The 19,926-nt window shown below is 43.8% G+C and overlaps 1 protein-coding gene across 4 annotated transcripts in view; it reads right to left on the reverse strand.

Moving 5' to 3' along the window:
• Positions 1-19,926, reverse strand: part of DNAH10 (dynein axonemal heavy chain 10) — a 135,863-nt gene that overhangs the window by 60,809 nt on the left and 55,128 nt on the right. For all 4 annotated transcript variants that reach the window (XM_072802309.1, XM_072802305.1, XM_072802306.1 and 1 more), the window contains 10 exons: positions 18,248-18,481; positions 15,491-15,714; positions 12,827-13,096; positions 12,542-12,725; positions 11,029-11,163; positions 9,986-10,138; positions 7,932-8,120; positions 4,247-4,393; positions 3,481-3,672; positions 1,533-1,651 (listed from right to left, as the gene is read on the reverse strand). In XM_072802309.1, the coding sequence (XP_072658410.1) occupies positions 1,533-1,651; positions 3,481-3,672; positions 4,247-4,393; positions 7,932-8,120; positions 9,986-10,138; positions 11,029-11,163; positions 12,542-12,725; positions 12,827-13,096; positions 15,491-15,714; positions 18,248-18,481 (1,847 nt within the window). The remainder of the gene's footprint in view (positions 1-1,532; positions 1,652-3,480; positions 3,673-4,246; positions 4,394-7,931; positions 8,121-9,985; positions 10,139-11,028; positions 11,164-12,541; positions 12,726-12,826; positions 13,097-15,490; positions 15,715-18,247; positions 18,482-19,926) is intronic.

The raw sequence follows: 19,926 nt of genomic DNA on the forward strand, positions 1-19,926 counted from the left end.
GTTATCCAAGAAAACATAACACACTTGGACTACTAATATTCAATCCTCATATTTACAGGATATCCACTTTGTGTTGCTGACTTTATAAATTGTGTACACAGGGCATTTGCCACCCTTCATGCCTGCAAACTCCTGCAACACTATGGAATTAATTCATCTGCAGAAAACCAGACTTCACACAAACAGCAGTTCATGATTAACTGAATAAGTAAATAAAAATAATGGTGCATGCATATATATGCATATGTATATAATAGTTCTATCAATTATTTAACAATAAATTAATTAAAGAATAAAAGGCAAGATGGCCAAGGCATAACCCACTTAAAATCAGTAAGCCACTGTCCATTGGTTTTCTCATAAGAAACATAAGAAATAAGAAAAAGTGACAGTCACTTACTCAGCAGATTTTATAGACTATCTAGAAATATTAAAGTCACAAAGATTATAAAGCTTGATTTAGATTTTTGTTAACATGCAGTAAAGTCTTTCTGGAATCTAGTTCTTGCTTAAGAGAAAAGTGAGAAGTCAGAAAATCCATTTCAGTTTAAGGATAGGCACTACAATTCACAAGTCTCCAGAATATCCTGTATTCTGGAGTGTGAGATTCCTTTCCCTTGGAGCAGCATTGCTCCCACTGGGCTGCTGATAACAAAGTCTTTGGTGAGATAACACTCTGTTTCTGGCCACTCTGATACTATAACAGTGTTGCATAATGATGAGTGTCCTGACTTACTTTGAAGGAGCAACCTGAACACCAAGAAAATACAACTTAACAAATTAATTTTCAAAATATCCTTATAAGGTTGTTTGTGAAATACTCCTCTCACAGATAAACCTAGTCACAGTCTAATGCACGAAAGGGTCATTGTTTTGCCTTCTAAAATAGCAAATCAGCAATGAAACAAGTAGAGATGCTCTGAGTCTACCGTAGGACACTGATGTGTTCATATTTCAGTATTTAGGACTGAATATTTCACCCTGAATAATGGGTCCCCTCCCTTCTTTCTTTTTGTATTGTATGCAATTCTGAAAATGACTGGGTCATGAAAATAATTGATGGCCATGCATCTAACATATTAAAAACGTTTTGTGTTCCTTTCTAACTGGATTCCACCCTGAATTGAAATGTCTTCTTTGTGGTAGCTATATGTCAGTTCAAACATGAATGAACTTTTTGCCTTCACAAATTTAAAAAAAAATGCAGTTCTGGGGTACTTGAGTGGCTCAGTCGGTTAAGCATCTGACTTGATTTCTGCAAGGGTCATGATCTCAGGGTCGCGAGATTGAGCCCCATGTCAGGGTCCATGCTCAGCACAAGTCTTCATGAGATTGTCTCTCCCCTTCTCCCTCTGCCCCTCCTCCACTCTCTCTCTAAATAAATACATAAAATCTTTTAAAAACAAAGCAGTGTTTTAAAACAAATTTAACTTCCTAAGAACTGAGAAACCAAGGGGGACTTGGTGATACCACCAACAACCATACCAGGAAACCACCCTGGCAACCAGGCCCTACCTCAGGGTCATACTTACTTGGTCTGGGCCTGACACAGAGCATTAATGACCACAGACTTGCCCCCTCCTGTGGGCCCCACCACCATGGTCGTGTGGCGGGTTAACATGGTCTCAAACATCTGAACCACTTTATCCACCTGTGGGGCAAAGATTAGCAGCTAGGGTAAACACACCTTTTTTTTTTTTTTTTAAACAGCTTTGTTGAGCTGTAATTCATATTCCACACATTTCACTCATTTCAAGTGTGCAATTCAGTGGGTTTTTAGTATGTGCACCAATTACTCCATTCAATTTTAGAGCATTTTCATGACCCATATCCTCCCCAAAAAACTCTGTATTCATTAATCACCTCTTCCCAACCCTGCCTCCAGACACTGGCACTGCCCATCAGCTTTCTATCTCCATGGTTTTCCCCATTCTCCACACAGAAACAGAGTGACGTAAATGGAATTACACAGTCTATGCAGGCCTTTGTGTCTGGCTACTCTCACTCGCATGTTTTCAGGGTTCATCCACATTGCAGCGTGGGTCAGGACTGCATGCTTTTTTGCGGCCAAATACTATTCTGTGTGGCAAGATCTCATCTGGTTTTTTCATCCATGGATGAATATTTGTATTGATTCTATTTTGGGCTCTTATGAATAACAGTGCTATGAACATTTGTGTATAAGTTCTTGCATGGACATATATTCTCACTTCTCTCAGGTAGATACATAGTAGTGGAATTGCTGGGGCATGTGGTAACTGTATGATTAACTACTTGGGGAACTGCCGGACTGTTTTTTCATAGCTGCTATGCCATTTTACATTCCCTTTTTAAACAACCACCTCCAGAGGAAAATGTCAGAGTCAGGAAAAGCGCAGAGAGCACTCTCATCTGCGGCCAGTACCTGCTGCCCCAGCTCGAGGCTTCTGGGTAGCCTGATACCCTGAGATACCCCAACCAAAGGTGGCCACCCTGGTTGTGCAGCTTTAGGCATTTATACACTCAGCAGAACACTTTGGCCATAATTTATGGCTTTCTGGCAACATATACAACCTTACAGACTTCAGATGATCAACACTTTATCAATAACATCTAATTTAATTTTCCTTGTAAGTGTGACTCTGGAAAAAGAAAAAGGTGGGGTGGGGAGAGAATATTAGATAGCTGGACCCCAAAACAAAATACTGGAGTTATCACATGATGCCAAAAACAGGGATCCCTGGGTGGCGCAGCGGTTTGGCGCCTGCCTTTGGCCCAGGGCGCCATCCTGGAGACCCGGGATCGAATCCCACGTAGGGCTCCCTGCATGGAGTCTGCTTCTCCCTCTGCCTGTGTCTCTGCCTCTCTCTCTCTCTCTCTCTCTCTCTGATTATCATGAATAAATAAATAAATAAAATCTTTAAAAAAAAAAAAACAACTGGAGGGTAGTATGTATGTACAGTGGAATATTATTCAGCCTTAACAAGGAAGGTGATTCTGACACCTGCTATGACATGGATAAACTATGAAACACACTAAATGAAAAAAGCCAGTCACAAAAGGACAAACACCGCAAGATTCCACTTACATAATGTCCCCAGAGGAGCCAGATTTATAGAACAGAAAGCAGAAGGGTAGGTACCAGGTGGGCATCAGGCCTCAGGATGGGGAGGGGGGAGGGAGGAAGTGGGGGAGGGGTGAGACGGGTGGGGGTGTTGGTTAATGGAGATAGAGTGTCAGTTTTGCAAGATGGAAAGGTTCTGGAGATGTGTTTCACAACAATATAGATAAACGTAACAATATATAATAAACTATACTAAACATGAGTAAGATGAGGGAAAATTTGTTATGTGTACCTTACCACAATAAAAAAAATCAGGGAAAAATGGTTAAGATGGTAAATGTTATGTGTATTTTTCCACATTTAGTTTTTTCAGATGGAAAGACCAAAAACCCAGAAGAAGCCTATGAACTCATTTTCACATTTTGCACCATTCTTACCTGGACAGGTAAGACAATGTAGCCATTCTCCTCCAGCACCTGTTCCACGGCATCATTAAAATTGGGGTAGCGAACACGCGAGCAGTCTAGTCCAGGAAACAGATCAGAAATCAAACCAAGGAAAAGAGGGACATCCTCAAATACGAACTTGGGCAGATTCATGTCTCGAAGGGCCCTCATCAGCACCACATCCTGGGGCAGAACGAAACAGATGTCTTTAAGGATTATTTCCAAAAAGCCCAGGGACTAGTATAGAAATCCTCTAATGAAATATAAAATGAAATTTCATATAAAATGTAAGACATAAAACATTGAAAGTACAGTCTCTAGACATGTGAGCCTGTTGCCCACAGAGCAGCACTGAGAAGTCTGCTTTGGAGTGAGTTCTGTGCTTTTATTGCAAAGCAGAAAAACAAAAACAAAAAAAATCATTCTCATGCTTTCTTGAGAACTGGGTTTATCCCCACCCCTCCACCCCACCATCCTGCAATTATGGATTGATTATTACCACTGAAGCATCAGAGTTGTGAAGACATTCAACTTGACCTATGGTAATTAGTCAAATTAGGGGAAAAAAGCATATACTACTAATAAATAATAAGAGATCCAATTAAGGCCAGCAACCAAATGAAGTAAATGAAGTGACAGCTAAAACTAAAACTTTCTTGTGAGCACTATGCTGTAGTCCATCATCATGTCCCAGTGTTTGTTAGGTACACATGAACCAGATAAAGACCTGGAGAACATCGGTGTCCATGGCCCCTACCTCTCTGAGATCAGAAGAGCCTCTCTTCAGTTCTCCAGCCATTACCAATACGGATTTCAGGGCTCTCAGTCCAAAATCATAGTGATGTTGCTTGGAGAGCTGCTCCCGGGCCAACTTATACAGAACAGTCATCTTTTTGGACAGCGTCTTTTGTGATCAAAGATAATGAAAAACAAGGAAAGAGAATGACCTAAAAGCAACAGGACATCATTCTACAAAGAAACTCATACAGCAATTCGGTAGCGTGGCAGGATACAAAATCAATGCCCAGAAGTCAGTGGCATTTCTATACACAAACAATGAGACTGAAGAAAGAGAAATTAAGGAGTCAATCCCATTTACAATTGCACCCAAAAGCATAAGATACCTAGGAATAAACCTCACCAAAGATGTAAAGGATCTATACCCTCAAAACTATAGAACACTTCTGAAAGAAATTGAGGAAGACACAAAGAGATGGAAAAATATTCCATGCTCATGGATTGGCAGAATTAATATTGTGAAAATGTCAATGTTACCCAGGGCAATATACACGTTTAATGCAATCCCTATCAAAATACCATGGACTTTCTTCAGAGAGTTAGAACAAATTATTTTAAGATTTGTGTGGAATCAGAAAAGACCCCGAATAGCCAGGGGAATTTTAAAAAAGAAAACCATATCTGGGGGCATCACAATGCCAGATTTCAGGTTGTACTACAAAGCTGTGGTCATCAAGACAGTGTGGTACTGGCACAAAAACAGACACATAGATCAGTGGAACAGAATAGAGAATCCAGAAGTGGACCCTGAACTTTATGGGCAACTAATATTCGATAAAGGAGGAAAGACTATCCATTGGAAGAAAGACAGTCTCTTCAATAAATGGTGCTGGGAAAATTGGACATCCACATGCAGAAGAATGAAACTAGACCACTCTCTTTCACCATACACAAAGATAAACTCAAAATGGATGAAAGATCTAAATGTGAGACAAGATTCCATCAAAATCCTAGAGGAGAACACAGGCAACACCCTTTTTGAACTCGGCCATAGTAACTTCTTGCAAGATACATCCACGAAGGCAAAAGAAACAAAAGCAAAAATGAACTATTGGGACTTCATCAAGATAAGAAGCTTTTGCACAGCAAAGGATACAGTCAACAAAACTCAAAGACAACCTACAGAATGGGAGAAGATATTTGCAAATGACATATCAGATAAAGGGCTAGTTTCCAAGATCTATAAAGAACTTATTAAACTCAACAGCAAAGAAACAAACAATCCAATCATGAAATGGGCAAAAGACATGAACAGAAATCTCACAGAGGAAGACATAGACATGGCCAACATGCATATGAGAAAATGCTCTGCATCACTTGCCATCAGGGAAATACAAATCAAAACTACAATGAGATACTACCTCACACCAGTGAGAATGGGGAAAATTAACAAGGCAGGAAACAACAAATGTTGGAGAGGATGCGGAGAAAAGGGAACCCTCTTACACTGTTGGTGGGAATGTGAACTGGTGCAGCCACTCTGGAAAACTGTGTGGAGGGTCCTCAAACAGTTAAAAATATACCTGCCCTACGACCCAGCAATTGCACTGTTGGGGATTTACCCCAAAGATACAAATGCAATGAAACGCTGGGACACCTGCACCCCGATGTTTCTAGCAGCAATGGCCACGATAGCCAAACTGTGGAAGGAGCCTCGGTGTCCAACGAAAGATGAATGGATAAAGAAGATGTGGTTTATGTATACAGTGGAATATTACTCAGCTATTAGAAATGACAAATACCCACCATTTGCTTCAACGTGGATGGAACTGGAGGGTATTATGCTGAGTGAAGTAAGTCAGTCGGAGAAGGACAAACATTATATGTTCTCATTCATTTGGGGAATATAAATAATAATGAAAGGGAAAATAAGGGAAGGGAGAAGAAATGGGTGGGAAATATCAGAAAGGGAGACAGAACGTAAAGACTGCTAACTCTGGGAAACGAACTAGGGGTGGTAGAAGGGGAGGAGGGCGGGGGGTGGGAGTGAACGGGTGACGGGCACTGGGTGTTATTCTGTATGTTAGTAAATTGAACACCAATAAAAAAAAATAAAAAAATAAAAAAAAATAAAAAAAAAAAAAAAAAAAAAAAAAAAAAAAAAAAGAAAATGGACATAAAATTGTTCAATGGAACTGCTCTATAAACAAGCAGACCCTTGCCTCTAAGAGAAACACCAGGATGGGTCCTTTGTTTTCAATGATGACAAATTAGGAACTAATTTCAAAGAATGCCAGTCTTGCTAAAATTTGAGGACTGTCTTTGAAAGCTGAGGATGATCTTCACTGCCTTAGCTTAAGAATAAAACGCATCCAACTTTTTAAATCATAGCACCCACACTCCAAAAATATGCCTCCTTCTTATTTAGACCTGAACATGTTAAATCTTCTCCTGGAGGAATCTGGATGGCTCAGTAGGGGAAGCATCGGCCTTTGGCTCAGGTCATGATCTCAGGGTCCTGGGATAGAGGAGAGAGTTTGCTTCTCCTTTTCCCTCTGCCCTGCCCCTGCAACTCCTGCTCGCGCTCGCTCTACCTCTCTCTCTCTCTCCCTCTCTCTTGCTCTCTCATTCTCAATCTCTGTCTCTCTCAAATAAATAAATAAAATCTTTAAATTAAAAAAGCTTCTCCTGTAACTCATTTTTCAAGATGAGTCAGCCACTCACAGACTACTGATGTAGCTACTGATCTTGACTACTACATCAATGATTCAAAGCCTGCTGCTCCCTAAGGATGGCATGAGGACTAAGAACCAGAGATCCCACCACTCCTGTTTAAAATCCAGACAACATGCAAGCAGCAAAAGCCTTTTTAAAAAATTACAGAAAAGAGACCTCACAACCCTTTGTGTTGAAAGCACTTGCTATTTAATACATTTTTCACAACCTTCTGGGAAAACATAGGTGCATACTTTTTACACATATTTTAAAATATGATAAAGGAGATTTTGTGTGTGTCTGTGTGTGTTTTAAAGCCACATATTCTCAAGGTATGAGGCTAAGTGAAAGAAGTCCATTTCAGAGGGTTACATATGTATGGATTCCAAGTACAGAACATTCTCGAAGTGACCAACTGTCATGTTAGAGAATGAGAGGTGGTTGCTGGGAGTTAGGGCCAAGGAGAGGGTGTGTTACCAGGGGATGACAGGAAGGAGTTTCTTTGTGGTGATGGCCCAGTTCTGTATCCTGATTGTGGCACTGGCTATGCCACACATACAACAAAATGTTCTAGAACTATATACAAACAAACATACCACAGAGACAGGGAGATGTAAAAACTAATGGAATCCAGATAAAGCTTGTGCCTGAGATAATAGCACCATGCCCATCTCCCGGTCCCGGTTTTGACAACCTGCCTTGGGGGTATAAATTGTCATCACCAGGGGAGGCAGGGGGTACATGGAACTCTGTTCTATTGTTCCCACTTCTTGTTGAGTCTGATTACTTGAAAATAAAACTAACAATTTTAAAAAGAGACAGGAGGAGGGAGAGACAAAGCGCGCGCACACACACACACACACACACACACACACACACACACACACACAATTAAGCCACACAGAATGCAAACTTCCCAAGTCCCAGCCTGAAAGCAGAGGCAGGGTGGGGTCCCAGGACGGCTGAGCAGGGCTCCAACAAGACATCACCTTGGCCCAGAGGAAGCCCTCGGAGAAGAGCATGATCTCACAGATCTGCTGCAGGTCAGGCACGATCACCACCACGGGCCTGAAGAGAGCCTTCACTGACTCAGGCAGCTCCGTGCGGCCCGCGTAGCCCGGGTTCATGGTGATGAAGATGCCCATCCTCGAGTCCAGGGCGATCTCCTGCCCTTCAAACTGGAGGGCGACAGGAAAGAATGGGGTATGAGGCCAGCAGGCCCACCACCAGGGAAAGGGACAGAGAGAGCCACGGGGCTGTTCATCTTCATGGTACAAGGAAGACACCACCCTTTGACTCCCGTCTGTTTCCAGGCCTCAAATGTTGTCCTTGTGGTTCTCGCCTAAGGGTCCTAGGTGATGAGCTTTGCCCCTGCCAAACTGTGATCCAAATCCAGAGTCTGCACACCTCGAGAAGCAGCAGGTGCTGGGAAGGAGTGCAGCGTGGGGAGTATGCGGGCACTCTGTGAGCCTGGACAGGCTCCCTACCCTCTCTGAGTGAGTCTCCTTCTCTGCAAGGTTGTGGTGATTGAATGAGGCAATCGATCTGTGCCCCAGCACCCAGTCTGACGCTCCGCACAAAGTGGATTCTCATTCATGTCACTGGTCCCTGCCCCCATTCTAGCTCCACCACCCCCACCCGAGCACCAACTCTTCCCACAGAAACCCACCCCAGCATCCTTCCAGAAACCAGCCTCCATTCCTCCAGGCACCTCAGGGACCCACAAACTACCCTGTTTTGAATTTCTTTAGCCTACAGCCAACTTTCACCTGTCTCAACTTTTTTTCCTCTAAGATTTCACCATTTTATTTCTTTTACCGGTCCACTGGACAGATAAAAGATAGAAAACAGTATTTTTATGAGGCACAGCCTGCCTCAGGAACAAAAGGGCCATCCAGCAGATAGCTGATGCTCCCTGAGGAAGGAGGCCACTATGTTGTCTCCCAAGCCTGCTCACTTGCTCACCGTCACCCACTCCCTTATATCCATGTGGGGCCCAGGAGAACCAATTAAAAGAAAATCCATCCAAAGCCTTTATGGGAATCCTGAAAATGTTTAACAGTATCTAGTTTCCACAATCTCTTGACAATGAACTGCACTGTGGTCTAAGAGAAAAAGTGGTGGGGTGCCAGGGGCACAGAGGGACCCACGAGCGAATCCTCACTAGCCCTCTCGATGAGGCTCTATAGGGCCTTGGAGGATATAGAGGAGTTTTTCAGGCACAAGGGAAGGAAGGACAATCCTAGGCAGACAGGGACAAAAATGTTGTGACAGGGCCCAGTGTGCCCTCAAGGCAAGTGGCATAAGGTGACAAGAATGTGGGGCACACAGGGGGTAGGGAGTACATCAGAGCACGCCAGGATCCCAGGGGACCCCGGTGCAGGGACATGGCCCAGGCACTCTGGTCCCCTTTGTCACAGAACCAACTTTGGGACTATCTAAATCATGTAATAAGATCGTTTTTTTCCAAATTCTGATCCAGCATCATCAGCTATAACTTACTGCAGACTTACCAGCTCGGGTCTGCAAATATAATCTTGGATGGGCAGAAATCAGTGATGCTCAAAATTTTTTTTCTAATTTGCCTTTTCATTTTGATGACAACCTTAAAAATCCAGCTCGTTTTAATGCCCTAACTTCACGAGGCAGAAGGCAAAATTTTCTGTCTGTGTAATACTATCTATTGAAAGACATTTCAATTGAATGGAACATTCATCTTTAAGGTTGCTTTTTTTTTCCCCCTCAAACTTGGGAAGTGACCAAGAATTTTGTTTTTTTCTTTAAAGGGGGCTCTGGACATTACTTACTTGAGAACACTGCCTTACTTGTCTATAGCTACTACTACTTCTATGTCTGGAATTAGTTTGAAGTTCTAGAATACTGCAGTCTCTAATTCTCAAAGATGCTGATAATTTTGGGAAACCCAACTACCTCAATTCAAAAGCAAAAATCTGTCAAGCCTTCATCTGATGTTTCAAAAGGAACACAGCAAAGTTTCCACCCTGAAGAGTGTGATCAGGCCCAGCTTCACACTCATGCTCACCCGGAACGTGGTTAGCTGATGAATCAGAGCATTTCGGATCGTCTGAATCTGAGATGAGATGACAGATAGCACAGAGGCATCGATTCGATTGAACTCATCAAAGCAGCCCCAAGCCCCACACTGGGCAAGGCCAGAGAAAATCTTCCCAATGGCCTAGAGTGAAAGAAATGTCAGGACAAGGGCAATTTTTAACTTTAAAATCACAAGTGACATATTTACAGATATGTTCCCTAAGTTAAAACAGAGAGTGTGGATCCGGTTGCCAGAGAGGCAGCCAGCCAATCACCCCACTGGTGGATCTTTCTGGCAAGACTTCCAGGACCCTCCTGGGCCAGTTCCCATTCACAGGACTTTACAAATTACGGAATTTTATGAAAAACTCCAGAATCCTGGCTTCTCTTGAAATACTGGAACATCAGGGATCCCTGGGTGGCTCAGCGGTTCGGCGCCTGCCTTTGGCCCAGGGCGCAATCCTGGAGTCCCGGGATCGAGTACCGCGTCAGGCTCCCGGCATGGAGCCTGCTTCTTCCTCCTCCTGTGTCTCTGCCTCTCTCTCTCTCTCTCTCTCTCTCTCTCTCTGTCTATCATAAATAAATAAATAAATAAATAAATAAATAAATAAATAAATAAATAAATAAATAAATAAATCTATCTTTTTTTTAAAAAAAGAAATACTGGAACATCAAGCAACACTGGGTTCATTTTCCCAAGTAGTAACAGCGAACCGCAGCTAGGCAATGGCTCTCCCTCTGGCCCACCAGCTGGCCATGGCCCTCACCACTCTCTATGGTCTCCACCTGCTACTTTCTTATTTATATTACATGGCTCTGGTGGGACTTCAGTTTTCGATGTTTAGCCTACATGTTGCTAACAAGCAGACACACACAAGCTCTGAGACCGAGGGTGAAAGATTTATCTGCTCTCTTCCTCCAGCTGTCTCCATGTCTTTTCATGGAAGAGTATGGGGTGAAATGCCTTCCTACCATGTCCCATGTTCTGCTCTCTGTCCAGTAGCAGTACCAGGAGTGACACTGAGGTCATACCTTATAATCCATGCCTTCACCACAATTGGTCACAACACAGAGCAAGCCCAGGGCTTTGGCCAGATCCTTGGTGGTCTCGGTTTTGCCAGTACCTGCTGGGCCAGCGGGGGCCCCTCCCAGATACATGGACAGCGCCTGTTAAGGAGCCAAACCACAAAGCCCATGTTGTCTGATTCACACAAGGAAACAGGTGCCATTTCCCAAAGCACTGTGACAATATATGTGGAATATACATGTGGCAATGGACAGGTTAATGCTCACCTTTTCTGACAGTCACATTTTTAACATTTCTTTTCTGTGTTTTTCCTTTGACTTCTACTGACCACCTCCATGCCATGATATAGGAACCAGGGTATCAGATTCTAGCAACATGCTGGAATCTGCCTACCCTGAAGACAATGTACCAGGAGTTCCCAGAAATGAGGCTCATGGACACATGTACATCTGTTTAGTAAAGGATTAGTCCTCCCCAAGGAAAGGTTTGATGACCCTTTGTCTCCAAATTCTAGGAGTTGACTTCAAAGCCCTTGGAATGTCCTGAGAACAGTGATTTTGGGCCACATGGTATTAGCTTGATTTCTGGAGTGGCTAGGAACTAAAGTCAGCAATCCAAGCATGACCAGTCATTTCTACATGACCAGTCCCCAGCTGAAACCCTAGACACCAAGCATCTCTGGTGAGCTTCTCTGGATGGCAATACATCCTGCCTGCAGCCATGTGTAGTTGCTACAAGAGATAATGCCATCTGCACAACGATGCTCCCAGCCTGGTCTCTCCCAGACCCCATCCTCAGCCATCTCCCACTGCGAATTTTGATCCATCTCCTTTTGCTATAATAAACCACAACTATGACCATAATGGCTTTTCTGAGTTCTGTGAGTCACTTTCAGCAAATTGTTAAGCCTGAGAGTGGTTTTAGGAGATGCCTGAACCTGCAATAGCACAATTCCAAAAGGTGGCAAGTAGGTCATGTTCTGAGTTGAAACTCATTTACGAATTTTAAACAATGTCCCTTAATATTGGCACTGGTTTCCTGGGGCTGCCCTGGCAAATTACCACCAAGTTGGGGTTTAAAACAATAGAAATGTAATCATTCACAGCAACGTGGGCCAGAAGCCTGAAATGGAGGTGTTGGTAGGGCTGTGCTCTCTCTGAAGCTTCCAGGGGGGGCTCTCTTTGGTCTGGTGGCTCCAAGCATTCCTTGGCTTTGGCCACATCACTCCAATCCCCACCTCTGTCTTAGCATCACCTTTCCTGCCTCTCTGTCCTCTCCTCTTCTTCCAAGGACACTAGTCATCGGACTTATGGCCCTAATCCAGGATGTTCTCAATCCTTCACTTATTAAATCTACAAAGACCCGACTTCTAAATAAGGTCACATCGGAGGTTCCTAGTGTGGACATGAATTGGAAGGGAGGGACACTGGTCAACCCAGTAGAGATATCCCCAGTCACCCTAATCATGCTTAGAGAACAACCCATAACCACAGGCAGCGAATGACCACAGCCCATCACCTGGGTGAGAGTCAGGTAAATCCGGTCTGTGAGCGGCGTGATGACCAACCTCCCATTCAGGCCCATGTACTCATAGCCGTAGCTGAATGTGCCCGTGCACTGACGGATGTTCAGCTCATCCGGTTCCCGGTCCCAGTAAAACCGCAGCTGACTTTCCCATTCAAACTCCCGGGCCTCGAGAATGCTGGAAGGAGGAGACGTGGGAGAAGACGTCGAGGAAAACAAGCAAGGTGGTGGACGCCCTGGGACATGCTGCCCCCCGCCCCGTTCCCCACAGGTCCCGACCTGTCTCTTATGAAAGAATCGACTATATCTCTGGCATGCACGTCAATGATGAGAACCGTGTTGTATTTCTTTCTGTCATTTTTGTTTAAGGGCATGGTGATCCGAGTGACCAACTCATCAATCTGCTGGTGCATTTTCTTGCCGTACTCCTTCATGGCCTGCTTCTCCCCCTTCTGCACTTTGTGGAAGACGTCCTCCACCTCCCAGGTCCACCACACCTGGCTGGCGGCCAGCACCACCATCCCTTGATATAGGAGCATCCAGTCGACTCTAAAGGAAAAAGCACGCCTGTTTGAGATCTTGTACCAGGGACCGACACCAGATACCGGTTGCCGTCAGAATGTGTTTCTTTGATCTATAATGGAGAAGGCAACATACGGGCTCTAGGTAAGCAAATAACAGTAACTCTTCCACTGGACAGGAAAATACAAGCCCGGCGACATGCACACACAACAGAGGTAGAGGTGACTGTGCAGAAAGATGCTAGATGACTTCTAAAATATGCCTGTACAGATGTTCAGAGTGACTTAGTATTATGAGCATATTATAAGAATTTTTACATTTTTTTAAAATTCCAACAAAAAGGGAAGCCCGGGTGGCTCAGCAGTTTAGTGCTGCCTTCAGCCCAGGGTGTGATCTTGGAGACCCAGAATCGAGTTCCACATCAGGCACCCTGCATGGAGCCTGTTTCTCCCTCTGCCTGTGTCTCTGCCTCTCTCTCTGTCTCTGTGTCTCTCATGAATAAATAAATAAAATCTTTTTAAAAAATTCCAACAAAAAACTAAATAATCTCTGACCACACCACCCATGTTGCTTTATTATAGCTTCCTGGGTATTACTCACTACTCTCTTCTACTCTTTTCGATCCCATGGTAATTTGGGGAGGAACAGGGTGGCACAGACACTTCGCAGTGCTTTCTCTTACTCTGTCTCCTGCCAACCACACCCTGTGACACACAGCAATGCCTTGGCAAGGTGGTAGTTATGATGTAGATAAAACTAATGTTGGTGCAAAATTCACCTAATCTGGAAGCATGAAGGAGACTTCAAAATACTCAGTGATCACTACTTCCAGAGGCTGGTGATTTCTGTCTAGTTCAGCTTTGGGGTTTTTTTGTTTGTTGTTTTTTCTTTTGTTTTTTTAGATTTTATTTATTTATTCATGAGAGACACAGAGAGGCAGAGACATAGGGAGAGGGAGAAGCAGGCTCCCCACGGGGAGCCCGATGTGGGACTCGATCCCGGGACCCCAGGATCATGACCTGAGCCAAAGGCAGATGCTCACCCAGGTGCCCCTATCTAGTTCAGCTTTATAAGGGCATATACCACAGTGATAAGCTCATAGCAGGAATCCGATAAATATTAGTTCAATCAATAAATATAGCTGATAATGTGCTAGAGCCACCTCCTATCAGTTCTCAAGAGTTCACTTTCAAATTGTCAAGAATTTTGCAGTCTGATGTTCAAGCCACTTATCATTATTCTACTTAACTTTGAAAACAGCCATGGTGGGAATATTTACACCACGAATATTGATGAATTCTCTAAATCAAAGCTTTTTTTTTTCCTTTTTTCAGAAATCCACTTTACCTGCACACCACTGAACAGATCTATATATACCTGATTACATAAGGTATTACAATTCTTACAGTACCTAAAAATAGAAGGATCATAATCCTACCAATCCTACCAACTTATTCTCTAATAAGTTATTAAATAGATGTTTTCAGTTTATAAAACCAAAAAGGTAGTGTATAAAATCAAGAGGATAGTATTCTTGATAATAATAGAGGTTTAAATCTGCATAAAGGCCTGCCAAATATAATCCCATCTAAATCTAACAGAACACATTATCCAAAGATGCTTTATGTATTTGGTGCTCAACCACACATTAAAACCTGCCCTCTTGGGATCCCTGGGTGGCTCAGTGGTTTGGCACCTGCCTTTGGCCCAGAGCGCGATCCTGGAGTCCCGGGATCGAGTCCCGCGTCAGGCTCCTGGCATGGGGCCTGCTTCTCCCTCTGCCTGTGTCTCTGCCTCTCTCTCTCTCTCTCTCATGAATAAATAAATAAATAAATAAATAAATAAATAAATAAATAAATAAATAAATAAATAAATAAATAACAAATAATAAAACCTGCCCTCTTGGCAATAAAGAAGCAGGTGCCTAGATTCTTTTCAGGCCACAAAAATCAAGGTGTGATTGAGATCGCTAAATATTTTAGAAACAACTCTACTCCTTAACACAGATTAACCCTCCTGAACACCTGGTTCTTGTCCAGTCACCAGGTCAGTGGCTCTCACACTTGAGTGTACTCAGAATCCCTGGGGAGGGGCTTATAAAATACATGGGCAGCCCCACCCCCAGAGTTTCTGGTGAGGCAGGTTTGGGGGAGGGCCCAGGCATCTGGATTTCTAACAAGCCCCCCAGAGGCCCTCATACTGCTGGTCCAGATGCCACCACACTTTGAGAAGTTCTGGACTAGGTGATCTTTTAAAGACAGACAATGCACAGGCTAGCTTAGCTATTGCAAGAAAAGAAAACTTCATTCGGAATGTCATTTGATCTATTCCAAGCCCTTAATATTAACCCATCATGACTATGATGATATGATGTCATACATGATATGATACAGTGACACGTGTTCACATTCGCCACCCTACCTGCTTCTGTCTTCACAGTATCTAAAAATAGCCTCTTTGGTGATCAGCCGGTTGGTCCTCCGCATCTCGTTCAAAACGGCCGTCATCCAGTCCTCCACACGCCCCTCAGCCCGGATGATCTTGCGGAACTCCATGACTTCCCCTTCTGCTGAAATCATGGCAGACACCAGCTTCTCTCCATTCTCACCGTCGTTAAACCTCAGCAGAGCTATGTTGTCATACATCTGCAATACAGTGGGACAGTCCACCCTGTGACAACACAGGATAGTGGCCCACAGAAGGGCCTGTGGCCAGCGCTCTGTCACACACAGGAGCCACAGGGACACAGCACGAAACAGGGACACACAGTGGCTGCTTGCGTCTATCCGCAGTGCATAAACGTCTGTTTGGGGTTCAAAAGGAAGGAAGGAAAAGAAGATATGCTCCCTCCCTACACTTGAGATTCTGGAGCGTATGCGGCTATGGAGAGGTATCTGGACCCAGGAGACACAGACCGGCGGTGAGATTCAACACCCCAGGGGCAGAGGAGTTAGATGTGCACTTGAAGCCCCCCACGTCCCAACCAGGTGACCTGGGGCAAGCTGCTTCTCTTCTCTCATCCTGGATCAGACATAATTACAGCACTTACAAGAAGAGGTTGGGAGGGTCAAAGCAGACACCGTGTGGGAAAGGTCGCTGGCATGGCAAACACATGCCCATCGTTTCTGTTATTCATCAGGATGATACTCAGAAAAATGAGTCTTTTAGGACCCAGGATAGAAGACAAAGCACTCTGCAAGTCAGAGAAGGCGAAGGCAACAGGCTTCCAAGGAGAAAACCAGAAGTTTGCACCAGGGGCTACCAGTAAACGAAGTGCTCCTAATACATGATTTTCTAAAGCAGTGAAATATTTGCTTGTTACAAAAGTAGAAACAAAATATAAAACTTCACTTTGAGAAAGGAACACATATGACCAAAAACAAGAATTTTAGTATAATAAGGACATCAGTATTAACAAGGGAAAGTAATGGAGCTATGTCCTTGATCCCAAATGCTTTGTTTATTTAGAATAAAGGGATTCTTCTACAATGCTGATTCATAACCACAGTGGTTCTGCCCCCACAGGGTGGGGTGGGGGGGACACTAGGGCAATGTCAGTGTCAGCAATGACACTTCTGGTTGTTGTGACTAGAGAGCAATGCTCCTGGCTTCCTGAGGGTAGAAGCCAGGATACAGCGCACAGGGTGGCCCCCCACCACCCCCACACATCCACACACAGTGCTGAGCAATATCTGACCCAACCACCAACATGGCCAAGGTGGAGAACACCTAGCCCAGGCTGACACTAAATATAGAGCTTTGACCGGCAGATCGAAGGTTCGTTCTGGCCATGCTCTGGCTGGTATCACCAGAGACAGTTTTGTCTATTGTTTCCCGCCAGGCAGTACTGTTTGTGGATACACATACATTTGTGTCCAAGTATGCAAATCACGGGCTGGAAGGAACCATAACACATTCATGCTAGTGGCTGCCTCTTGAAAGGGGAGGAGAGTTGTGATGGGGAGAAGGACCAGAGAGTATAGCAACTTTTTCTCTACAGCCTTGTTTCACAAAGACAGGGGGGGTGGGGGGAAGCAAACAGGACTAACTGGTAACAAGCTGGTTACCAGTGAGTTCTGGGTGGTGGATAAGGTAATTTAGCCAACATCCTAGGACTGGTACTAAGTAGTTTACAAACACAAACTCATTTAATCTTAATAACAACTCCACTGAAGCAGGTAACTATTGGAGTTACCCCCATACAGATATAAGAAACCAATGGGCACCTGGGTGGTTCAGTCAGTGAAGCATCTGCCTTTGGCTCAGGTCATGATCTCAGGGTGCTGGGATCAAGCCCCATGTCAGGCTCCCTGCTCAGTGGGGAGCCTGCTTTTCCCTCTCCCTCTGTGTAGTCACTCTCTCTCAAATAATAAATAAAATCTTGAAAGGAAGGAAGGACAGATGGATGGAAGGAAAGAAGGAAGGGAGGGAGGGAGGGAGGAAAGGAAAGGAAAGGAAAGGAAAGGAAAGGAAAGGAAAGGAAAGGAAAGGAAAGGAAAGGAAAGGAAAGGAAAAGGAAAGGAAAGGAAAGGAAAGGAAAGGAAGGAAGGAAGGAAGGAAGGAAGGAAGGAAGGAAGAAAGAAAGAAAAGAAAGAAAAGAAAGAAAAGAAAGAAAAAAGAAAGAAAAAGAAAGAAAAAGAAAGAAAAAGAAAGAAAAGAAAGAAAAGAAAGAAAGAAAGAAAGAAAGAAAAGAAAGAAAGAAAGAAAGAAAGAAAGAAAGAAAGAAAGAAAGAAAGAAAGAAAGAAAGAAAAACTGCCCAGAGAAGTTAAGTAACTTGCCAAAAGTCACATAGCAAATCTGTGTGGGGTCCAGATTTGAACCCAGGCAGTCTGGCTCCAGAGTCCACATGCTGAAGCCCTATACTATATCACCTCCCAGCTTATTATATTAGTCTTTGTATATTGCTATCTTCTTTTTAGTTTCTAAAAAAAAAATGTTTTTGGACTACAGAAAAATAAAATGGCAACAAATAACAGTGGAATCTTTGTGTGATTTCAGACTAAGTGGATTTCATGACATTTAAGTTTCTGATAAAAGCCCAGCAGCATTTCCCGGTGCCAAGCCAACTGCGCAGAGACGTGGAATGGAACAGATCACGTGACACAGTGACAGCATCTGCAGCTGCTCCCTGAGGTGGGGGTAGGGGTGGGGGTGGGGGCGGGACAGGAGGCGCCTACCTTGATCATGTGTTCCTGGACGCACAGTGGGTCGCTATTCCCCAGGATGCTGAGCAGCTCATCGTCAGAAATGAAGAAGAACCTCGGGAAAGCGTTTCTCTTGCTATCTAAGTAGTCGTTCAAGCTCTTCTGGCATTTCTCGAGGCCCTCACTGATGTGCTGCAAGTCGGCCAGGCGGTTCGGGGCCTCGCAGCATCTCTTGATCACGGGGTCCTTTAAGGTCTCGCCCATGATCTGGAGGAGGGTGAGAGGGGAGCTGTCAGGCCAGGCTGGGGAAGTGGGGGTGGGGTGGGCAACTGCTCTGGCCCCTGGGGTGAGCAGTGGCCAGAGCCCCCAGCACAACAGAAAACAACCAACAAGCCCCTGAACCACAGCTTTTGGAGGGCCAATGCGGCATAAAGGTCCCTATCACCTGCTAGAGAACTTTAGATCATTTACTCATCTCTGGTGTTAATTTTTTCCATCCTCCCACTAGAAGGTCAGCTGTCTGAGGCAGGGATTTATAATCTCTCTTGCTCACTGGTGTGCCCTATGGGCCAACAACAGTGTCTGCACATAGAAGGCCCTCCGTCAACATTCAGGGATGAATGAAGCCTGCAACACCACTTAGGGCCACCTGCATGTCCTGGAATATTCACTCCAGCCCTCTTTACAGGGGCACAAGGAGGCAGGTGATGGGAAGGGAAATACCCCAAACATCCAATAGGAAACTGGGTCAGTCGTTGGCTGAAAGTGATAATTTAGATGTTTATGTCAAATATAATAATTTTTTTATTTGCAAGGCACAAGCCCACAAGTTATTTATGAAAGCAAAGAATTCCTTTTCGAATAAGGTGTCTCCTTACAACAATCAACTAATGTAATGTCAAAGATGTATATGTCAGGGGCCCCTGGGTGGCTCAGTGGTTGAGTGTCTGCCTTTGGCTCAAGTTGTGATCCTGGGGTCCTGGGATAGAGTCCCACATTGGGCTCCCCACAGGGAGCCTGTCTCTCCCTCTGCCTATGTTTCTGCCTCTCTCTGTGTGTCTCTCATGAATAAATAAATAACATCTTTTTAAAAAGATGTATATTTTTTAAATGATCATATTGGTAAGAATGATATTATTTTATGGAATATTTATTTATATGTTGACACAGGAATAAACAAATTCTGGAAATATATATGTTAACCTGTCAAAACGGTTATCTTGGGTGTGGGATTATAGGTAATTTTTTTGCTTTTTTTTATAGTTTCTAAATCCTTCTATAATAAATATCCACTGTGTGATTTTTTTCTTAAGTTTCAAAAAAAAGCTTATGCAAATGAATAAGGAAATATTATCAACTCTAATGGATAAAGGAGACCCAAATGAGGGCAGGCAGCTCTGGGTTAAGACCTTCATCCCACTAATGGCTTAAGGGCAGCGATGACGGGCACAACCCTTTCCAAAAAGGACTTTAAAATGGGCAATACTTCTTCACAGGCAATTTACTTTCCAACAATCTCCCATAAGATATTCATCCTAAATGAAAAGACACAAGGCACAAGCCCATAAATTATTTATGAAAGCAAAGAATTCCTCTTCAAACAAGATGCCTCGTTATAACAATCAACTAAAGTAATGTCAAGCCACTCACTGGAACATTATATAAAGGCATTAAAATCTTTTCTCAGTTTCATAATATCAAATACCTTTCTC

The sequence above is a fragment of the Canis lupus genome, chromosome 27 (genome assembly GCF_048164855.1).
Source record: "Canis lupus baileyi chromosome 27, mCanLup2.hap1, whole genome shotgun sequence".
In the NCBI taxonomy this organism is placed as follows: Eukaryota; Metazoa; Chordata; class Mammalia; order Carnivora; family Canidae; genus Canis; species Canis lupus.